General features: G+C 50.3%; 1 protein-coding gene across 1 annotated transcript in view; it reads left to right on the forward strand.

Annotated features, from left to right (window-relative positions):
- The first annotated feature begins 717 nt into the window (after positions 1 to 717).
- DIP2B (DIP2 acetate--CoA ligase B (putative)) overlaps positions 718 to 23,967 on the forward strand; it is a 792,630-nt gene continuing 769,380 nt past the window's right edge. The window contains exon 1 of the mRNA XM_086966287.1: positions 718 to 911. Within this exon, the coding sequence (XP_086822413.1) occupies positions 827 to 911 (85 nt within the window). The 5' untranslated portion in view covers positions 718 to 826. The remainder of the gene's footprint in view (positions 912 to 23,967) is intronic.

Here is a 23,967-nt window from a genome sequence, read left to right on the forward strand (position 1 = left end):
TCAACTCTTTTGTTACAAAACTGGAAACAAGAGGAGATGAGTTTGAGAGTCCCAATTCTTTTGACTTACTCATGACTTTTCTTGTGACACAAGGTTCTGCCACACCGAAATGTAAAATGAATATTATATCACACTGTAAGGTGGTTTATATATTTAAAGTATGAATATGTAAATAGATACATTGCATGTTTAGCATGAGAATTGTTTTGGCTGCTTGCCTCGGACACAGTCTGACTTGAAAAAAGTATTCTCAAATTTGCCAGTTTCGAGCAGGAGTCCAGATTGTTTTGTGTGCCTTTTGGAATCTAAAGGACTTCACACTCCTTTATAAATGTAGCAATTCACGCGCCAGAAGGAACAGAAAAAATATGTCCAGATTAGTTACTCATGCTTCGAACAGGAAAACATAGGAGCCCTGGCTGTAGCTGGGTCGGCCCTGCAAATATGTTTGCCTCGCTTACTTGTAGCTATAGGATTTTAACAGGAGCAGCTAGATTGCATTGGCATTTTCCAAAAGTATTTTAATTTTCTATTAAAAGGCACGTTATTGTGTTTAAAATGATGCAGTGGCCTCTTTCGGTGCTGCCTGCAGTGCGAGATCATTCTCCACCTAAAGTCGAGTTGTCTAAGCTCCGTTCGAGGTCGTCCAGCAGAGGGCGCGGAATTCAGAGCTCTGCAGCCTGCAGAGCTCCCGGCCCCCGCCAGGTGGCCCTCTCACGGCCCGGGCCGCGCTCTCCTCCCCCAGCACTCGGAGCATGGCGGGCGGCGGCGGGCGGTGCTGGCGCGGTGGCTTCCCGGCCTGTATGGTTTAATCGCCGGGCTCAGGATGGCGGAGCGCGGCCTGGAGGTGGGCTCCCTGCCCCGGGAGATCCGGGAGCAGCTGGCTGAACTGGAGCTCGAGCTGTCCGAAGGTACGGAGGTGAACCCTGGGTAGGAGAGGGTGGATCCCTGTGCCTGATAATGGGGAGGGGGTAGAAGAAGGAAGCAAATGAGGAAGCTCCCTTCCGGCTTCGAGGCAAGCCCTCGGTCTTTACGCTTAGACACCCAACGCACATCAGACACGTCCATCCCCCAGGGTCTCTTCTCTTTCCCCCTACTGCCTCTTCTCTTTCCCCCTACTGCCTTCTCGCTCCTACCGTCTCTACACTCAGCCCCCCCAGTGTCTCTTCACTCGCCCCCCCAGTGTCTCTTCACCCAGCCCCCCCCAGTGTCTCTCTTCACCCAGCCCCCCCCAGTGTCTCTTCACCCGGCCCCCCAGTGTCTCTTCACCCGGCCCCCCGTGTCTCTTAACCGAGCCCCCCCAGTGTCTCTTAACCCAGCCCCCCGTGTCTCTTCACTCGCCCCCCCCAGTGTCTCTTCACTCGCCCCCAGTGTCTCTTCACTCGCCCGCCCCCCCCGTGTCTCTTCACTCGCCCCCCGCCGTGTCTCTTCACTCGCCCCCCGCCGTGTCTCTTCACTCGCCCCCCGCCAGTGTCTCTTCACTCAGCCCCTGCCAGTGTCTCTTCACCCAGCCCCTGCCAGTGTCTCTTCACTCAGCCCCTGCCAGTGTCTCTTCACCCAGCCCCTGCCAGTGTCTCGTCACTCAGCCCCTGCCAGTGTCTCGTCACTCAGCCCCTGCCAGTGTCTCGTCACTCAGCCCCTGCCAGTGTCTCGTCACTCAGCCCCTGGCAGTGTCTCTTCACCCAGCCCCTGCCAGTGTCTCTTCACCCAGCCCCTGCCAGTGTCTCTTCACCCAGCCCCTGCCAGTGTCTCTTCACCCAGCCCCTGCCAGTGTCTCTTCACCCGGCTCCCCCAGTGTCTCTTCACCCGGCGACCCCAGTGTCTCTTCACCCGGCGACCCCAGTGTCTCTTCACCCTGCGACCCCAGTGTCTCTTCACCCTGCGACCCCAGTGTCTCTTCACCCTGCGACCCCAGTGTCTCTTCACCCAGCGACCCCAGTGTCTCTTCACCCGGCCCCCCCAGTGTCTCTTCACCCGGCCCCCCAGAGTGTCTCTTCACTCGGCCCCCCCAGTGTCTCTTCACCCGGCCCCCCGCCCCCAGTGTCTCTTCACCCGGCCCCCCCCAGTGTCTCTTCACCCGGCCCCCCCCCAGTGTCTCTTCACCCGGCCCCCCCCAGTGTCTCTTCACCCGGCCCCCCCCAGTGTCTCTTCACTCGGCCCCCCCAGTGTCTCTTCACTCAGCCCATCCAGCCCCCCCAGTCTCTTCACCCAGCCCCCGTGTCTCTTCACTCAGCCCATCCAGCCAGCGCCTCTTCACTCAGCCCACCCAGCCCCCCAGTCTCTTCACTCAGCCCATCCAGCCAGCGCCTCTTCACTCAGCCCACCCAGCCCCCCAGTCTCTTCACCCAGCCCCCCAGTCTCTCCACCCAGCCCCCCCAGTCTCTTCACCCAGCCCCCCCAGTCTCTTCACCCAGCCCCCCAGTGTCTCTTCACCCAGCCCCCCCAGTGTCTCTTCACCCAGCCCCCCCAGTGTCTCTTCACCCGCCCCCCCCCCTAGTGTCTCTTCACCCGGCCCCCCCCTAGTGTCTCTTCACCCGGCCCCCCCCTAGTGTCTCTTCACCCGGCCCCCCCTAGGGTCTCTTCACCCGCCCCCCCCTAGTGTCTCTTCACCCGCCCCCCCCTAGTGTCTCTTCACCCGGCCCCCCTAGTGTCTCTTCACCCGGTCCCCCCCTAGTGTCTCTTCACCGGCCCCCCCTAGTGTCTCTTCACCCGGCCCCCCTAGTGTCTCTTCACCCGGCCCCCCTAGTGTCTCTTCACCCGGCCCCCCCTAGTGTCTCTTCACCCCCCCCCCCCCCGTGTCTCTTGTCCCGGCCCCCCAGTGTCTCTTGTTCCGGCCCCCCAGTGTCTCTTGTTCCGGCCCCCCCAGTGTCTCTTGTCCCGGCCCCCCCAGAGTCTCTTGTCCCGGCCCCCCCAGAGTCTCTTGTCCCGGCCCCCCCAGAGTCTCTTGTCCCGGCCCCCCCAGAGTCTCTTGTCCCGGCCCCCCCAGAGTCTCTTGTCCCGGCCCCCCCAGAGTCTCTTGTCCCGGCCCCCCCAGAGTCTCTTGTCCCACACCCCCTCGTGTCTCTTGTCCCACACCCCCTCGTGCCTCTTGTCCCACACCCCCTCGTGCCTCTTGTCCCACACCCCCTCGTGCCTCTTGTCCCACACCCCCTCGTGCCTCTTGTCCCACACCCCCTCGTGCCTCTTGTCCCACACCCCCTCGTGCCTCTTGTCCCACACCCCCTCGTGCCTCTTGTCCCACACCCCCTCGTGCCTCTTGTCCCACACCCCCTCGTGCCTCTTGTCCCACACCCCCTCGTGCCTCTTGTCCCACACCCCCTCGTGTCTCTTGTCCCACACCCCCTCCTGTCCGAGCCCCTCCCCCCAAGTGTCGTCTCCTGTCCGAGCCCCTCCCCCCAAGTGTCGTCTCCTGTCCGAGCCCCTCCCCCCAAGTGTCGTCTCCTGTCCGAGCCCCTCCCCCCAAGTGTCGTCTCCTGTCCGAGCCCCTCCCCCCAAGTGTCGTCTCCTGTCCGAGCCCCTCCCCCCAAGTGTCGTCTTGTGTCCCAGTCCCCAAACGTTGTTAAGTGTCCAAGCCCCGTGTCTCCAGTTGCACCCACCCCGTGTCTCCAGTTGCACCCACCCCGTGTCTCCAGTTGCACCCACCCCGTGTCTCCAGTTGCACCCACCCCGTGTCTCCAGTTGCACCCACCCCGTGTCTCCAGTTGCACCCACCCCGTGTCTCCAGTTGCACCCACCCCCGTGTCTCCTGTTGCAGCCACCCCCGTGTCTCCTGTTGCAGCCCCCCTCCCACAGTATCTCCTGTTACAGCCACCCCTCCCCCAGTATCTCCTGTTACAGCCACCCCTCCCCCAGTATCTCCTGTTAAAGCCACCCCTCCCCAGATGTCTCCTGTTACAGCTATCATCCCCCCTGGTGGCTCCTGTTCCAGCTCCCATGCGTCTCCTGTTACAGCTCCCATCCCCCTGTGTCTCCTCTTACAGCTCCCATCAATGTCTCCTGTTCCAGCACCCCTGTGCCTCCTGTTCCAGCACCCCCGTGCCTCCTCTTCCAGCACCCCCGTGCCTCCTGTTCCAGCGCCCCCCCAGTGTCTCCTGTTCCAGCGCCCCCCCAGTGTCTCCTGTTCCAGCGCCCCCCCAGTGTCTCCTGTTCCAGCGCCCCCCCAGTGTCTCCTGTTCCAGCGCCCCCCCAGTGTCTCCTGTTCCAGCGCCCCCCCAGTGTCTCCTGTTCCAGCGCCCCCCCAGTGTCTCCTATTCCAGCGCCCCCCCAGTGTCTCCTGTTACAGCGCCCCCCCCAGTGTCTCCTGTTCCAGCCCCCCGTGTCTCCTGTTTCATCGCCACCCCCAGTGTCTCCTGTTTCATCGCCACCCCCAGTGTCTCCTGTTTCATCGCCACCCCCAGTGTCTCCTGTTTCATCGCCACCCCGCAGTGTCTCCTGTTTCATCGCCACCCCGCAGTGTCTCCTGTTTCATCGCCACCCCGCAGTGTCTCCTGTTTCATCGCCACCCCGCAGTGTCTCCTGTTTCATCGCCACCCCGCAGTGTCTCCTGTTTCATCGCCACCCCGCAGTGTCTCCTGTTTCATCGCCACCCCGCAGTGTCTCCTGTTTCATCGCCACCCGCAGTGTCTCCTGTTTCATCGCCACCCCGCAGTGTCTCCTGTTTCATCGCCACCCCGCAGTGTCTCCTGTTTCATCGCCACCCCGCAGTGTCTCCTGTTTCATCGCCACCCCGCAGTGTCTCCTGTTTCATCGCCACCCCGCAGTGTCTCCTGTTTCATCGCCACCCCGCAGTGTCTCCTGTTTCATCGCCACCCCGCAGTGTCTCCTGTTTCATCGCCACCCCGCAGTGTCTCCTGTTTCATCGCCACCCCGCAGTGTCTCCTGTTTCATCGCCACCCCGCAGTGTCTCCTGTTTCATCGCCACCCCGCAGTGTCTCCTGTTTCATCGCCACCCCGCAGTGTCTCCTGTTTCATCGCCACCCCACCCCGCAGTGTCTCCTGTTTCATCGCCACCCCGCAGTGTCTCCTGTTTCATCGCCACCCCGCAGTGTCTCCTGTTTCATCGCCACCCGCAGTGTCTCCTGTTTCATCGCCACCCCGCAGTGTCTCCTGTTTCATCGCCACCCCGCAGTGTCTCCTGTTTCATCGCCACCCCGCAGTGTCTCCTGTTTCATCGCCACCCCGCAGTGTCTCCTGTTTCATCGCCACCCCGCAGTGTCTCCTGTTTCATCGCCACCCCGCAGTGTCTCCTGTTTCATTGCCACCCCGCAGTGTCTCCTGTTTCATCGCCACCCCCCAGGGTCTCCTGTTTCATCGCCACCCCCCAGGGTCTCCTGTTTCATCGCCCCTCGTGTCTTCTGTTTCATCCCCCCTCCTCTTCTGTTTCATCGCCACCCCCCAGGGTCTCCTGTTTCATCGCCCCTCGTGTCTTCTGTTTCATCCCCCCTCCTTACCACCCCTGGCCTTCCCCCATCTGTGTTCTTGCCACCCTTGCCCTCAAACCTTTGCTATCTTGCCTTCTGTACATTTTCTTGCCCTTTTCCGCCTTTATGGTCTCACCCCCTGTGCCCTGCTCCCCTTTACAATGTTGCCTCCCCTCTTTATGGTCCTGCCATCTGTGCCTTTCACTTCTCCTTTGCGTCCTTGGCACCATTGCACTCCCTACTCCTGCCACCCCCTTTACGCTCTTGCCCACCTGCGCACTTCTCCTCACGTTGTAGTAGCTCCACGTATTCCCTCCCCACTTGACGTCTTTCCTCCTGTACCCTCCACCCCTTTGTATTCTTGGAACATGCCGCCTACCCTGATATCCGGTTTTGGGGCATTTGCCCCGTGAGAACGAGTTCTCCAATCAGCATGTTTGTATTTGGTGCAAATCTTTCAAGGTTCATCCCATCAGTGTGTCCATGAAGGGTTCCCCAGGCCGGATCCCTCGCTGGTTGTCAGGATAACCGGGGACTGTGCAGTTTAGTTCCATGTTGATACACTGTATGTACATTCATCTTCTGTGGATGTCCTAACATCGATCTGTTGGGAGGCCCTTCGTGAAATGGTAGCCGCAGTCTGGGGATGGCTGATTGCAGAAGCTTGTGTTAGTCAGCACTGAGCCCTGGGGGGGAGGGGGGTGCTCAGCCCTCTGAGTGCGGTGGCGGAGGAGCACAAAGGCTCTGCGGCTTCTTATGCAATGGATTCTCCTCTGTGCTTTCAAGCAAAAATCCTTTATTTATGTATTGCGTCACGTGATAACCCGTATTTACGTACCATTCATTCCTCGACATCATAATAACAGGTACTTACAAGAGGAATCCCGTTTGTAGGGTCACCATGTTCAAATAGCCCCCCCTGCCGTCTTTCGAGAGGAGATGCCATTTACATACGTTGTAGTCTCATGGTACACGCCAGCAGCGCCTTGGCATAGCTTCACCGCTTTAAATTCGGAAGCGATATTTGTCCCTGGAAATATGCAGTGCCGTATATATAGCTGGATATTTTACACGATTTGTGTGGCCTGCCAAGAACGTGTGCATTCTGTACGATTGGTGCCTAGATTGTGTCGAGGCCCCACCGTCCATCTCCAGTTTGGGGCGGGGGAGTCTCCCCTGTCTGTGGTGATTTAACATATTAAAGCTATCTGTTCTCCTCTTGTATATGTATAGCTGATGTTGGTGTATACAAACTTATAAATAAGTAGCGTCATAGAAACTGTGCGTGGTGTTGCAGGCCACACTATGACCCAGGACTGTCTAGTAATTTTCAGTATAGTTAAGTGTGTGTTTTTACACCTCAGTGTTTTGAAACGTTCATTTAATCACTGAGAATTAGTTAAAGGGGACTTAACACTGAGCGGGCGTACTTTGTTACCCGTTTTTGTCCTGTACAAGGGGGATTAATTACATAATTGTAGATTTAATCGCTGATATTATACATTGCCTAGTATAATGTATTTATGACAGTATAGTCATGGGAGTATGCGTGGGAGTTGAGCAGGGTGGGCATAAGGTTAAGGTAGCAACTCCACTTGCACATTTCTTCTTTTGAAGTTTTTCTTCTTTCACCACCACTGAGCACCCACCCCCTTTTCAACCACATGCAGTGTTGGGAATGGATTGTGGGTGTACATCTAATTGAGGGGTATATCTTTTAAGATTGCAATGTCTCTAAGAAGATAGCAAATCTCTTTTAATCTGGGTTTGTGGATCGATTTCCGTTGTCTTTTGTGTTCCATGGAGTAAATTTGATTTTGAATCCCCGCATAATCTGTGACCTACATTTTTAGATGGTAGATGCAATATCTGTGCCTGCAAAGATGTGGGCTTTGCCCACGCTGAGTTTGCTGATGTGTTCAGTGTGATTTTCGCTAGCACTGGACAAAGTCTAATTTTGGCACCAAACACAAGTGGTTTCCACTGTGTTGGTAGTATATCTGTCTAACTAGAGTTCACTGTGGTGAGGGCTTTGCCCAGGTTACATTTGCTGATGTCTTTTGAGTTTGGTGTTGGCATGCACTGAAGTAGGTGGATGTTTGAATCCAAAATAAGTTGTTGCCCATATGCGAGAGTGAAAGTCATGACTATAGATCTGTAAAGGTGCTCGGAGCGTGCAGCTTGTTTGTGATTGCTCTCCATGTAGTTTGCCATATCTAATGTATGCAAACATTCCAATTGTATATAAAAATACACATGCACTTCTTTGACCCCTGTACACTGTCATCACTTTCTGGACTTTAAGCTCAATTATGTGTTTTTTGCAAACTTCATAACTGCTGGATGAAAACTCACAAAATTTGGTGAACGGTTGGTTTCAGAAGGTACCTTTTCTCAAGTGTGTTTCAGATTAGCTAGGGTGTCTAAGTTATTACGGTTGAAAAAAAACAGGATTTTCTGTTGTCTTTATGATGATTCGACTGCAGCCTCGCCCATATATGTAGCCAGCGGTTTCTGACTGTAGGCATTTTCTTTTTTTACATATACATGGATGGACAAGCATGACCACAACACACATTCTCATTGAGGAAACAAGGCACAACCATTTATCATGCCATATACATAACTAGTAGTCATGTCTGCTAAGACTGAAATTAGAGTGTGAAATCTGGCAGGTCACTACATTGGACATTTGAGCCTAAGCTTTGGCTGTATTTTGTCTTTAAATGTGTGTATATTTTTTGTGCACATATAATTAGATCCAAGTATACATTTTTGTGTAAATGTTTCCATATTTGTACCTGAATTTCCATGTTCATGTGTGTAAATGTACATATTTAGTGCTTAATAATTTCTGGCTTTCAAATGACAATTTCCCTCAATTCGTGTGATTTATGGATTTCAACCAATTATAGAAGCTGTGTCCATCGGATTTCTTTCTGGTTAGTGCCCCGTGGTAGTATCTGAGGTTCATTGTTCACTGGACTGCAGATAAACATTCTTTCAAAACAACAAGCAGTATATTTTCTAAAATCCACCCTACTAACGAAAATAAAGTCTGTTTTGTATTGTTATCACTGCAAACGAGATAATCATAAAGACATAAGTGGCTTATTGCTTTGGAGGAAACCTATTTTAACACCATCTACATTTGTAATACAAATAACACATACATGGTAATTGTTAATTGCCTCTCAAGCTTGTGACTCCGGATTTATCATCGAGTTATTAGGTCAAAGGTTAACATAATTGAGTTTGCAAGACAAAAAGTTAAATAATTGTTTGAAAAACGTTTGCTTTGAAAGAAAAAATGTCTAAAATAAAAATTTTTAAGAGTGTGAAAAAATGTAAAAATACACTGACATTTCAGTGTAGTATACCAATGATAGGCAAACAGTCTTGCACCCAATTAAAGGGAAAGGAGTTATTTTGAATGCGGGTGTCGAATTTGTAAGTGTACTTATTTCATTATCGTGTTAAGGTGCGGCAGAGAAACTTGAGCCAATCATTAATATGAGGAGAGTCTGTTTTTCTGCTTAACTCCAGTGTGCTAGTTAACAATACAAAGCAAAGGGGCGTCTTTGGAAATGGGGCTGCCATACTTTTCAAACGTGCTCTATTTTTCTGGCATTGGGAGGTGATGAGGTGGGGGCTGCCACAGCAACGTTAAGAATTCCTGGAATTTTGAATAAGAAGACAGGATGGGAAGGGGCTGATACAGGCTCCAGATTGGGACCTAGAATAACTGATATCAAGGAAGGACAACAGGTGTATGTAAGGAGGACCGGGAACAGGAGAGAGGAACAGAGGAGAGAGTCTTTAACTTGCACCAACAATTCCAGTAGTTTACAGCTTGCAAGAGTGCCTCTGACAGACACATTTGTATTTGAAACAAGCATTTGCAGTGCAATAGGTCTCGCATTAGTAAAAGTTTGAGCTTTTGGCATTGCAAATAATAATGCAATACCAATAGCTGTAATTGTCAGTAATGCGAGACCTAAGTATGCCACTATGGCACCAAATGCACGCACAGATGACAGAACAATGGGTGTTCGTATTTGGTAAACAAAAGATATGTGATTACGATGTAAGCTATAGAGGCAACACGTAAAAAAAAAATACAACATAATAGAGGGTCGGAGTGTTCTTAATTATATTCACCCCTTCCATGCGGCCGCGATTCCCCTGGTGTGCTGTAAACAGCACGAACAGGGGCGGGCCATGACGAACCCCAGCCGTCATCAGCACACGAGCACCGTAGTGCATGACGGCTGGGGTTCGTCATCAGCATGGAAGGGGTTAAAGAGATTCGGAATGTCAATACGCCAAAGGCTTCATCATGTTACTAATAGGAGCTCCCTTCACAAACAGTTACAGCAGTTCACAGTTAATTCGACAAACATCCTCCATACCCCTGGACAGTAGCAATTAAACTTTTCTTATATAGACTATTGTATAAATACTTGACAGTGAAAAACAGTCCTGCACACACCACCTACACTAATACTGCAGCTTCCGGAACACATACCAGAGAAATAGTACATTGCATATTGCACATCTACACACTGGTAGTAAATGTAAATTGATACTTGTATAGCGTACTACTCACCCGCAAGGGTCTCAAGGCGCTTGTACGAATACCGCTGTGGAACCCATCCTGGCTTTCCCTGTGAGGCGTCCACTCCTGGGCACCCCAAAGGTGGAGCCCAGGCATCCTTAGCGTTGTGGGGGCCGTTGTGGAGATTAAGCAAGCTATTGCCCAGAGTTGCAGAGTGGGACTCCATGATTGGAATAGGCACCGAGGCGAGAATTATCAGGTCCATGGACTTTTTGAGCCCAAGACCCGCCGAGGCGGGGAATTGAACCCTGGTCCCGGGCTAGACCTCTGCATCAGGGTCTGCCACTCTAACCATTGAGCCACACTTCTCCAAGTATGATTGGAGTTAGGAAGGCGCAGTTACTAGGTGCAGTTATTGAGGGTATGGGGCAGAATCACTGAGGCAGGAAAAGCAGAGTGACCTGGAGGTAGGAGGGAGCTGTTACTAGGGCTGTGTTTGGGGGTAATAAGATAAAAACACTGGGGCAAAAAGGGCAGTATCCCTGGAGTTACAAGGGCGTAGTTACTAGATGTGGTTATCGGAGGTAGGGGGTAGAATTACAGATGCGAGAAGGGCATAATTAGTGGAGGGACGAGGGAGCAGTAGGGGTGGTGATTATGGGTACTAGACCCCGGGGCATGAGTGTGCATGGGGTGGGGTCAGGCATACGGAGCTCGCAGTAGTAGTAGGTTGTGGCAGGGCGCAGCTATAGCAGGTAGGGGTGGGTAGAGTGTTTTTGACAGGGCTACAGGCACCTGGGGCAGGAGTGGGCAGGGACACAAACAAGGAGGACAGTAGTGGTTAGGGGGTGGAGGGGTACAGATATTGGTAGTGTTAAAGGGACACAGACACAAGGACAGGAGCGGGCATGGGGTTAGGGGCACATACATAGGGCACAACTGGGTATAGGTTTATGGGCAGGGCTACAGGGACAGGCAGGGGGACTTGAGCGGATAGGGGCACAGAGAGGAGTGGGCAGGTGCACAGACATGGGCACAAACACAAGAATACTAGCGGCCAGGTACACAGACACGAGGATTAGAGCGGGTAGGATTATAGACACGAGTTTAAGGATGGGCAGGGAGTTAGGGACACAGACATGGGGAAGGTGTGTTTTGGGTAGCAAATGGCAGCCCTGGGCAGCATGTTCACAGCATAAGAAGCAAGCAGTCGAGAAGGTAAATGCTACTCACTAAGTCCTCGGAGGTGCGGAGGCGCTTGAGCTGGTCCAGGGGCAGCAGCTGGTTGGAATCCTCTGCTACATGGCGGCAGGCCCATAATGGAGAGTCCGCAGCTGCCAATGCTTGTGGGGCCAGGAGGCGGACGCAGTGTTTTATAAAATCAGGCGCCCTAAGACAGGAGGTTAAATATCCAATTCCAGGGACTAAAACAGACTTTCAAAGGTCCGTTCTGATAATTTAAAATAAAACCACATCTATCCTGGTACACCACTGAGGGCGGTTGCAGCCAGGATAGTGACCAGTGTACAGAGGAATATGCTGGTGACTTTATGATCATTGCTTAGTTGCAGTGGGTGTGGACTAGTTCCAATACATATACATCAGGATGTATGTGTAGCTCCACTAATCTGCGTTTCCTATAGGTGCATTGACCCATATTTGCATTGGAGCTTGGGAATACCGCATATTTCGTCAAATAACACCACCTCGTCTCGATATGGATTTATCTAGGTTTAATATTAGAGTTAGGATTAGAGATAGGTTTATGGCTTTTGTCAAACTGACAGTTATAATAATGTACTGCAGTTGATGTAGTGACTATATGCATGATATACATACTCACTTGATACAACTGTAGTTTAATGTAATGATTTCAGTAAAGTGTAGACCAATGAGGTTACATTACAGGATGGTATCAGACATCATTTAATTTTTTTTAAATATTTCAGATAGTGTTTCTGGAGACCACCCCTTTGAGCAAGTGCCCTCCCATTATGGGCCTAGAGTTAAGAGTGAGATGCCCTGCTTCCACCCCAATTTCTACTGACACTGTGGGCATAAGCAGTTAACGCTGCTCCCTTTCCTGTGCAGGTGTCTCTTAGCCCTCAAGCCAGATATGGGAATGACATCAGTAAAGTAGTTTGGATGCTGAGCTGGGGGGTTAATTAACTCCTTAGCGGCAAGGCACGGCTCGTAGTTAGAGAAACCTACTCATGAGGGCACATTTTGCGGGTGGGCGCGGATGCGCAGAGTTCCTGGCACTAATTTTAAAGAGGGGACGCAAGAGCCCACAGCTTGAGGCAGAAAGGCTCAAATGTGTATGGTTAGTTAGAAACAGGAACTCGTGGTATGTGTACTTGCTAACAGGGGTGTAACACAGGCCCCCGCAGCCCACGCGGTGCGGGGGGCCACAAGTTCCATGGGGCTCCCTCGGCACTGCGGTCTGGCCAGAGAGCTCATGATTGAACCCAGAGGGGTCCCCTCTACGTACCGTGCAGGGAGGCCCCCTCAGTTTTCGTTACGCCAGTGCTTGCTAATGCAGCGCCGCTGTTACTGTTCTTTTTAGCGGTTAAAAAACATGAAAGTAAATGTAATGGTGCCGTGATCCAGAGTGTAATTGGGCGTGATCAGTGCATATAGGGGGCGAGGCCAGAGATGTGGGGACCGGGCTAGAAAAAAACCCAATATATTCTGCAACGATTTGTTGACTTTCACCTTCAGGCAACTAAATAAAAAATGTAATGTGCACACATCAAATCTCTTCAGTTGTGGGGGCCTGTTTCACAACAGAGAGTTGCTGGTTTTCTACTTCTGGGGTGGGGGTCTCAATTCTGGGCTCAGTGTACGTCTCCATTTTTGGCTGGAGGGCCGAGCATGATCCCTTCGGTCCCGAAATGTATGTTCTGGCCATCAAGTGGATATGTCCCCTTTCCTGTTGTGATTCCTCTTGTTTTAGGAGGTGGGTAGAAGGCTAGGCCAAGGGGACCGTCACCGTCCTGAGTGATAAGAGGTCTCCCTCAGTGGCCTGTCGAGTATCTTGTAGAGATATCAATATAGGACTAGCTATGTTGTGTTAGAGGAGACTCAGAAGGTATATCTGTAGGCAAACCCTTAGGTTTGGACATGAAGCCCTCACACACCAACCTAGTTGGTGTCATGCTTCATCATCGGGCCCACCACAGTGACACCGAATGTGTCCCGGGTGTGCTGCGACTCCAGATTACTGAGGAGCAGGTATTCTTACTGAGTGTGCAGTGCTGGTGAGAATGGAGGTGAAAGGTTTAAAAGCTATCCAGGAGTGCCACTGCGTTTAATAATTTACCGCCATAGTTCACTATAGCCATGGCACACTCATGGCTAAGTTCTTTGCCGCTCTAGGTCGCTCACGCACACCAGAAGCCGGCAATTGTTGTGTTTTGGTTAATACCATTCTCAATGACTCTCTTTGTATGTCTGTACTGTTTTGTGTTTTATGTACAGTAAAGCAGAGGGAATCCCCCTCTTACACGTACGGCACCTTAGCGAGTGCAACACTTTTTTACCATACACTTAATATAGTTTATTTTCACTCACACATACTCATTTGGTCCTGAGGAAAGCCAGTTTTAATCAAAAGGCCTGGCTGAAACATGTAGACCACAAGGACGTAGGAGCCCCTAATATACTCCACAACGTCCACAGCCTTTTTATCTTGCTAACAGGGGCCCAGGTATTAAAATTTACCTTTACCCTCGGGAACTGGGACCTCCTGGATAGCTTTTAAACCTTTCACCTCCATTCTCACCAGCACTGCACACTCAGTAAGAATACCTGCTCCTCAGTAATCTGGAGTCGCAGCACACCCGGGACACATTCGGTGTCACTGTGGTGGGCCCGATGATGAAGCATGACACCAACTAGGTTGGTGTGTGAGGGCTTCATGTCCAAACCTAAGGGTTTGCCTACAGATATACCTTCTGAGTCTCCTCTAACACAACATAGCTAGTCCTATATTGATATCTCTACATATAACCAGGGGACCCGGACTGGCTTACCTAGTCCTCTCTCTCCTTTTTGATTTGCTGATAATTGGCAGCGCGCAGCTGCGAGAGATACCTAACTGATGCAAGATGGCACAAAACACAGGCCTAACATTCACCGAGGATGACGTCACTGAGATCCTCGATGACCCCACACTCTTGGCAGATTTTAACACAGCAACAACAGTAGCGCAAACTACAGATTGGGACACTCTCACTGAGAAAAAGCGTAACAGGATACGCACTATTTTGCATGGCGTTATCCTCGCACAATACCTGAGGACCAACACAGCGCCTAAAGGCTTACTGGTCACTAACGCTCCTAGAATATTCCTTGACGATGTCACCTTCAGGAAAGACTGGGCTCAGATAGCCTGGCATTGCACCAGGGACTGGCTCATCTTGATAATAAAAACTGCCAAACGCCTTTCAGACGCAGTGATGATAGAGATCCAGGCGACTGAGACCCATTTCAAAACCACTCTGACAGGATACAAGAAGAAATTGGAAGATCAAAATCGGGAGATGAACGATTATAAAGAATACCTAACCCAAACCAAGATAAAGAAATTCGAAAAGGATCTAAAAAACTTTAGCTATCTAAAAACCTATCCCTATGCTGACGACACGTATACTGCACCCACAAGAGGCCAGAACACGGACAGCTCAGGTGATACTAGTTCAATCTCTAGCGGCTCCAGTAATGGATCCTACAAAGCCAGAGGGAGAGGCCGTGGAGGAAAACAACAAGCACAACTATGGCAAGGCCCCCCGCAATTCCAAAACTTCGGGCCTCCGCCATTCGGCCCAATGCCTCCATATTATGGATATCCACCTTTATTTCCGCCTGGCCAGGTACCATACTACCAGAACAACCCAAATCAGCGGTATCCTTTTTTAGGCCAAGGCCACAGACCCCGCGGCAAGAGAAGGAATCCACCACAGCAAGTACAGTGGGCGCCTCAACCAGCACAGTGGTCCACAGAAGAGGACCCGGTCAGTGCCAACACCAGGAACAAAGCCAAAGAGCAAGCGGGCCCCAGCAAGTAGCTGAACCAACCAATACCGGCACCCTGGTATTCAACCTCGCCGACGTACCCCTCACCAATGAAGAAACCAATGTCCTGAATAAAGGACTGTCATTTGTCCCGACCATCAGACTAGATACTTTCAAACTCCATGTCGAGCTGGCCGAGTTTTTTAGAAAACTCAAGCTAAAAGCGTTTTTCGAAAACAAGGAGAAACCCCTTGACTCAGAAAACACCAATGAAACAGGGCTGAAACTTAAATCCAACTTCACTCCACCACCGGCTACCGTGCCAGTAGAGATCAGTACTTTCGAATTGGCAGTATACTCAGAAGTTGAGAAATTACAACCCCAAAACCATTTCAACAATCTGTCATTTCAGGATAGGGAAATCATCAAAAAACTCCAAAATGACCCTACCCGCATCATCAAACCAGCAGATAAAGGTGGAGGGATAGTCATCATGAACAAGATCGACTACGACACCGAATGCCGCAGGCTATTAAGTGACACTCGTAACTATAGGAAATTACTGAGAGACCCATCCAAAGATCTACAGAAAAAGATCACAGAACTAGTACAGGAGGCTTCTGACGCGGAATACATCTCAAAACAAGAAGCTGAATATCTTAACACACGTGATGCAAAAGTACCTTACTTTTACATCATGCCCAAGGTGCACAAAGGGGTCACCCCACCACCGGGCAGACCCATAGTGTCTGGGATAAAGTCCCTCCTAGAACCGCTATCGCGGTTCTGTGATCACTACCTCAACCCATTGGTTCAAAAAACTCCATCCTACGTCAAAGACACGAAGCACCTCCTTAACATCATTAAGGATGTCAGTTTCGATAGTGACAAGTACCTCCTGGTGGGATTAGACGTGGAGAGCTTATATACGAGCCTCCCTCAGGATGCCACACTGAAGGTACTCCATGATGTCTTGATGGAGATTGACTGGCAATATCGCACACCCCGTCATTTCATCTTGGATTGCGCCACGTTGGCATTAAAAGAGAATTATTTCCAATACGAGGACACATTCTTCTTACAAACGAATGGTACCTCGATGGGCAGTGTCTTTGCGCCGAGCGTGGCGGGGCTATACGTCCACCACTTTGAGCAGACAAACATCGAAGCCCCCACGAACCCCTACTCAGCAAATATAACAATCTGGCGTCGATACATTGACGATATCCTCATTATCTGGGAAGGCAATGAGGAGACATTGAGAGATTTTCTCACCTGGATCAATAGCCTTGATCCCTTTCTGAAGTTCACCTGCACCAGCAGTTCTACTGAACTGGCGTTCCTGGACCTCAACATAAAAGCTGATCAGGGGGGTCTGACCACAACGACTCATTACAAACCAACTTCCAGGAACTCGTTGTTGCGTTTTGACAGTTTCCACCCCAGACCTTTGAGGGAGAATCTGCCATTTGGTCAGTTCCTCCGTATCCGCCGGAACTGCAGCAACCTCCATGACTTCAAACACCAGTCCAAAGCCTTGGTCCACAAGTTGGAAGATCGTGGCTACCCGTCCAGAATCATCACAAAATCCTGTAAACGAGCACGCAATCAGAATAGGGAGGCCCTTCTGGAGGCCGTGGTCAGACCACCAGAAACACCAACCATGACGTGTGTGACCACCTATAACACCGCCTCCAATCAGGTCTCCAGTATAATTCGCAAAAATTGGAAAATCATCAATTCAGGCACGAGGAACTGGGACCTCCCACGCTTCGCATACAAAAGGGCACAAAATTTGAAGGATCAGCTGGTCACTACGAGACCCAGAAAAACACACCAAACCAGCCAGACAATTTTAAACACCTGGGGCCTACCAGAACTAATAGGCCACCAACCGTGTTACAACTGTAGCGTCTGCCACCTGACTACCCCTTCAAAGACATTGTCGTTGGAAGTTGGGAAAACCTGGACACAACGACAATTCACAAACTGTAATTCATCTAACCTAGTATACCTAATCACCTGTCGCTGTGGCTTGAGATACGTAGGCATGACGACTAGGAAGGTCAGAACTAGGATGACTGAACACAGAAGCACCATGCGCTGTGGTAAAAACATCAGCAAACTGACCCAGCATTTCATCGTGCAAAATCACACCCCGAATGATTTCACCTGGACGGTGATCGAACAATTCGCACTTTCAAGTTGTGATGAGAAGATCCTGCTCACCAAAGAGCAACGCTGGATTTATCGCCTTTCTACCCATATAGAGGGGCTCAATGATTCCATCCCGTGGAATGCTCTGGCGAGATAAAAAACACATATGTAAGATATTGGTCAGTATCCCTGTCTGCGCTCAGACTCGTGGTCTGTCCCTACTCTGTAATTGCCTCCTTGACCTATATATACCTTGTAATCCCTGTTGTTGCTTTTTAAATAATAAGGGACCCACTTGGGCCTTTTACTTTATTCCTTTCTTTTTCCTTCAGTTGCGCACGGACCCGCGCGCACTTGCCACTACCATTGCCAACCCAGTACCATGGCGCATGCGCGACTGCATAGCGCTCGTATTCACCTCTACCGCGCATGCGCTGGAAACCTCACATTGCGCATGCGCTAGGTGAAAACCGCTACCTCCCAGCGCCTGCGCCCTAAACAGAAAACGCGACCGCGCCCTCTCCCCTCTCCAGGTGATAACAATCAAACCGGCTATTTAAGCCCTTACCTGACTCTGGCAAAGCTCACTCGGGACACTGGAGCAGGACGATAGGTCGCAGGAACCGCTGATCGGAAATACCGTGAGTAAGCTTGATCTCTGCACAAACGCTCTGGGTAAGCAACAATTTCTCTCCACAGGTGATATCTTAACTGTAATCCTCTACAAATGTTTAGGGTCTCCTTTCCCTCCCTGCCAAGTGACCCATGAGGCTTTAACAGCAAGTAGCAAGTGTGAGGAATTATGCACTACACTTACCTGTACCTCACGCTATGCCTGTTTCGCTGTGTAGCCCACCACTGCCACTGCGTTTAATAATTTACCGCCATAGTTCACTATAGCCATGGCACACTCATGGCTAAGTTCTTTGCCGCTCTAGGTCGCTCACGCACACCAGAAGCCGGCAATTGTTGTGTTTTGGTTAATACCATTCTCAATGACTCTCTTTGTATGTCTGTACTGTTTTGTGTTTTATGTACAGTAAAGCAGAGGGAATCCCCCTCTTACACGTACGGCACCTTAGCGAGTGCAACACTTTTTTACCATACACTTAATATAGTTTATTTTCACTCACACATACTCATTTGGTCCTGAGGAAAGCCAGTTTTAATCAAAAGGCCTGGCTGAAACATGTAGACCACAAGGACGTAGGAGCCCCTAATATACTCCACAACGTCCACAGCCTTTTTATCTTGCTAACAGGGGCCCAGGTATTAAAATTTACCTTTACCCTCGGGAACTGGGACCTCCTGGATAGCTTTTAAACCTTTCACCTCCATTCTCACCAGCACTGCACACTCAGTAAGAATACCTGCTCCTCAGTAATCTGGAGTCGCAGCACACCCGGGACACATTCGGTGTCACTGTGGTGGGCCCGATGATGAAGCATGACACCAACTAGGTTGGTGTGTGAGGGCTTCATGTCCAAACCTAAGGGTTTGCCTACAGATATACCTTCTGAGTCTCCTCTAACACAACATAGCTAGTCCTATATTGATATCTCTACATATAACCAGGGGACCCGGACTGGCTTACCTAGTCCTCTCTCTCCTTTTTGATTTGCTGTCGAGTATCTTCCCTTCTGCTTTGCCCTCGTGGGTTCAAGATTGTGCATCTCCCTTCCACTGTCTACACCACACCACTTTTGGGTTTCAACGTTTCCAGCTGCCACTACGGTGACCAGTCAGATTTTATTGTGTGTATGGGCTGTTAGTTTGTTACCTCGGGACTGCAGCGCTACAAATTTAGGTCCTCCCTCTCATCTAGTGCCGAAGTAGGGCCGTCCCTAAAGTGGTTTCCCTCCAAGCTGAGCCAGGACCCTAGCTTCAGGCTCGTTACGTAGAAATTCCCACAATCCTTCTACATGAGGGAAGGCGGCACCACACACCCACACTGTATCTCACATGAGGTGGGCCACTGCTCCCAATCCCTCTGCCCCCACTTAACATCTGCCTCACCCACTAACTCTGGTCTCCTTCATTCTCACATTGGGCCTCTGTTCCGCCATCATCTGTCCAGTGGCCTCAGCCAAGTCCCCAATCGGCCCCCTTGATTTGCTGCTACTACCAGGGCAAGCGTCGGGCCGGATATGGGACACCACACCACTTCACACTGCCCTCCAGGATGGCCTCCCCTTCTCCAGTCGGTCTGCCTGGCACCAGTCAGCTTTCTCAGGAACTGCACCCAATTGCCTCGTGGAGTCTTCCTCTAGGCCTGAAGCCCCGTGCTTCAGAAATAGTTTAGCTGCTTGCAAGGGGGGGGGGCGCCACCATGGCCAGCCCGGCAGCAACACTGGGCACTTCTGTAGGTGTTTGGCCTGCACTCCGCAGCCAGCGCACCTCCTCTACTCCCCGCAGCTCGTCACCGGAGCACGTCTCTGGACAGTCGGGTCCACCACCCTGGCTGGCGGTGCAATCACTGCCTTTCGCGGGACTGAGTTCCTGTCGTGCTCCACCCACTCTGACTATTTCCGCGGGTAAGTTTCTTTTCAATGAAGAGGAGGCCTCCCCAAGGCTCGGGAGCACAAGCCTCTGCCAAGCTCTGCCTCACTGCAGTCCAGGACTTCTTCTCTCATGTCAGGTCGAGATGGTTGGCCCCATTGAAGGGCACTCGTTTTTAGATTCGAGGTCAAATCTGGCCCCTCCCAGAGTCAGTGTAACTTTTCAGAGTCACTTGATAACTGCAGCGTATGCTTAATCAGATTTACGGGGTTTCTAGCAGCGGCTGACCGGAGCTTCGCTAAGCTACGGCTATCTTGATCAATGTTTGGCCACGCACCAACAGAATGTTTAATTGAGTACTATGTTCCTCACTCGGGAATAACAACATTTTAGGAATAACAACATTTTATGAACGAAGCCCCACATGCTTATCTCTAAATCTCTCGACCCCAAGGCACCCAGTATATTGTGTAACTCCATCCATTAAACAAGACGTCAGCTGTTGTTTTATTTAGTTGCTTTGCCGTGAAATGGATCCAAAAAAAGCCAAGCAAAACAGAAAGCAACTTCACATCTGGCCCGGGGAGGAGACCTGGGAGGGCAAGGGCTGCCAGCGCATGCACGGTACCTGCAACTTTTGTGTTCCCTGCGGCTCGTGCCCAGTGGCGGCGCGTGGATCCGGTGCAGGCAGCGCCTGTCCCCTTCTGGGGCTCTCGTGCTAAAGAGAGAGCCCCGGCGCCAGAGAGGAAGAGCGGCACACAGCAGTGCGAGGCTCCCATGCCTATGGAGAGAGCCTGCGTCGTGCAGCCAGAAGAGGAAAAGCGGCACAAAGCAGTGCGGGGCTCCCATGCCTATGGAGAGAGCCCGCGTCGTGCAGCCAGAAGTGTAGAGGAGCTGGAGTTCTCCGGCTGCAGCAGCCACCGTTCAGGAGGATCCTCCCTCCTCGCAGACCGGGTGAGTGGGGGATTCTCAATTTGTGTCGCTGAAGGCACAGTATCAATGTTTATTTCCTGAGCGGACCTGCCATTGCGGGCCGCTCCAACGATGGGGCGAAAGTGAAACTGCATGCTGGCCCGCCTGGGAAGCGGGACTGGAGATGTGCGCATGCCTGTACGTGCGCGTCCACAGACCCCAATCGCCAAAAGCCCTGCGTGTGCCCTGGTCTGTACCACTTCGGAGGCAAATTACTGACAAAAAGTCTCGCTGGCGACAGGGCTTCGCGCTGCGTCGCCAGGTGCGAGACCGACCTTGAAAGGAAAAAATTACGACCCTAATGCTGTCAGCCACAAGCCGAATATATGTTAAGCTAAGACTCGTTCCACGGGCTTGCGTAACCCCAGTTTAGTCGTGAACTTGATTCCAACAGGTGTGCAACATTCACGTTTTTAAAGCATGGATTTCATTCCCCCTGTAATACCTGGCCCAGTTTGTGTGGAGAAGCGCAATACTTTTCTGAGGTTCTCAGGTTGACTGGTGGCAGAATGTTTGGTTTTGCCTTGATAGCCCCCATTCTGTGGTGTGGCATTCGGAATATGTTGGGGAAGCCACACCAGGTAAGTACTACAGCCAGTGGTATTTGTATGTACAGAATGCGATATTACCGCACAAGATAACCACACATTCCGAATAAGAGCCTAATTGTTTCTCGTTTATTTTCGAACTCAAAATATTTTAACTTTTAGTTCGACCTTTCTGCCTAGTTTCTGTTAACATATCGCAAAAACACATCCCTGATTACTACCCTGTAATCTAGCCTTATCCCTTAATATAGCATAGGAACATGTACGTACGTATAGTAACTGTAGGTTACCTTTGCACAAGGCCTTTGGCTTATCTCGAGTTCCCGATGACAGTTTAAGGGGAAAAAAATACCTCTTGCTCTGTTTGCTTTATGAAGTCACCGGAGCTCTTGCTCGACTTGGAGCTCTGTGAATCGGCTTCCGGTATTTTTTTATGTACCTTTGTGGCTGGCAGAGCAGGAACTGGGCCATTGTGCCTAGAGGGGAAACCATGAAAAGAGAATGCAGAACAGAGCAGCAAAAACTAAGATTGCGAAGGCAGGTCGATTATATTTCCCCTTTGCGCCCAAGAAGAGCAACATAACTGTAACCTAAATTCCCGGACGTTTAAGTAGCTCTTAGATGTGTTTTTTTGCTCTGCCTCGAGACACGTTCACTTTTGGTAGATGAGAAAAGTGAGACACAGGGAGATGAACGGGTTGCCCCGATTTCACCCAGCTTTATCACGCGGGGTGCCCAGGAAGGGAACCCTGATCTCATGGAGCCATGGTCGTCGGAGTTGCCTCCAGAGCGCACCTCCCTGAATCTCTCTATTTGTGTCAATGACTCATTGCGAATTTTCTTCTGGAACGTGTTTCTTAAACCAGCACAGCTTGCACAAGAATATATACAATTAAAAGACCAATTTCAACAGATATATGTAACACCCCTGCTTTATGAAATCTTTGCTAAGTACTGAACTAGTCTATATACATAACTATGTTGTGTTTGTAAAATGTGCTAAGCACGGTGTTCTTTACACCTACCTTGGCAGACCCTCAGCGCTTCTTTCAGTTTTGTTTAGCCAAAGATGGCAGTGTTGAAATTTGTGGGGGTGCAGCCCTGGAGTCGCAGGGGTACTACTTCTGACAAGTAGGCTTCCACCGTTGATTCTCCCACGCTCTCTGACAGACTATCCCAAACACTGGCTGTTAGTTTTATGAACAACTTGCTCACTCCCTACTATCGGGACTTTTTAGGTCGAGCATTTGAGACCTCTTGTATATACTTTAGTATATACTTCTATGTGTTTGTACTTTGTGGGCTCTGGAGATCAGCCCTAGGACTTGTCTGCTTCCACTTAGGGACTTTTTTTTTCTCTTTAACTGCCTCTATTTAACTGTCTTGATAGAAAACTACATGTAGAGGTCCGTAAAATACCAGAATTGCTTTCCGCTGAGGGACTTTGTTTTTTTTTATTTGCCTCTATTTAACTTTCTTGATAGAAAACGGCTAGCAGAGGTCAGTAAAATATGAGAATTACTTTAGATTTCTCTAGATTCCAGTCCATAGATGTCTTCCACGAGCACCTGTAGACTATTTTTTTTTTATCTTGTATTTTCAGGGTTTTGACCACCGAAGGCCCTGATTTTATACTAAAACAGAGCTTTGGACTATACCGTTTCCAGCTGAAAGGCAATATTTCTCTCCATGTGTTCCCATGCCTGGCATGTCACGCAGTTTAGTGCTTACTTTCCCTCCATGTTAAAGAAGAGTAGATGTTTCTGCACCCAGGTTAATGTGCTACATAGCTAAATACATATATGGTCCCAAAGACGAGACCGATTGCATTGCAAATGCTTGTTTTTACTTTGTAGAATTCCAGAGCCATGTACCATTTCCACAGTGTGTCACAAATGTTATATTTTACTAGTATTTACATAGCACTTTCCCACTCCGTTCTATGGTGCTCATACCTCTGATGAAGCTGTGAAGTGCTGTGGTTGCATCAAGTTCACGGGTGCCTTTGGAGTGCGTGGTTGAACTGGGTATGGTTCTAGTTTTACTTATACGGGAACTGTTTAATGAAGTGTGTGAAGTTCAAAGCTGGAGCAGAGGCTTGATGTGTCAGAACTAGGCTGCATTCAACCGTCCGATGTTGTGGAGAGTGTGAGAATAGATGCAGTTGTGCATGCAGGTGACGTGTAAAAACCACTGTTGCTGAGCATCAGTTGGGTTCACAGAATATACATTAAATGGCGTCCATCTAGTGGTGAACATCAAACCTTCCACTGCATGGAGCTACTCTGTAGCATCAAGAAGCCTAATCACAGGAGGTATTGTTAGGACTGCTAGTGGAGTACTAAATGAGTGATGGTGCTGAAAATTACTGAAGTATCTGTTAATCCTCCATTGCATATTGTATAGCATCATCCAGGAGTGAAAGGACTAACCAATTGGAAAGCTCTATTTTAGAGAAACTTGTCTTCATAGTTCCGTCGCTTGCAAGTTTACATGGAGGAGCTTCTTCCATGTAAGTTCTTTTGGAAGGAGCAATGATGAGAAGGGGTGCCGTTTGTGAGAAGATGTTTCTCTGGGGGTAGTGTTTAGGTTTGGACTGTAGAAAGGTTTATGGGTACTATGGATCGACCAAAGGATGATGGAGAGAGCCTAAAAAGAGATTGTTCTTGCCAAGGGTAGCCAATTCAGGATATTAAGAACTAGAGTCTTAACCCCTTCGATGCTGGTGACGGAACCATTCCGTCATCAGTCACGGTTGAGCTGTGCTGATGACGGAATGGTTCCGTCACGACCACAC

The sequence above is a fragment of the Lissotriton vulgaris genome, chromosome 1_1 (genome assembly GCF_964263255.1).
Source record: "Lissotriton vulgaris chromosome 1_1, aLisVul1.2, whole genome shotgun sequence".
Lineage (NCBI taxonomy): Eukaryota > Metazoa > Chordata > Amphibia > Caudata > Salamandridae > Lissotriton > Lissotriton vulgaris.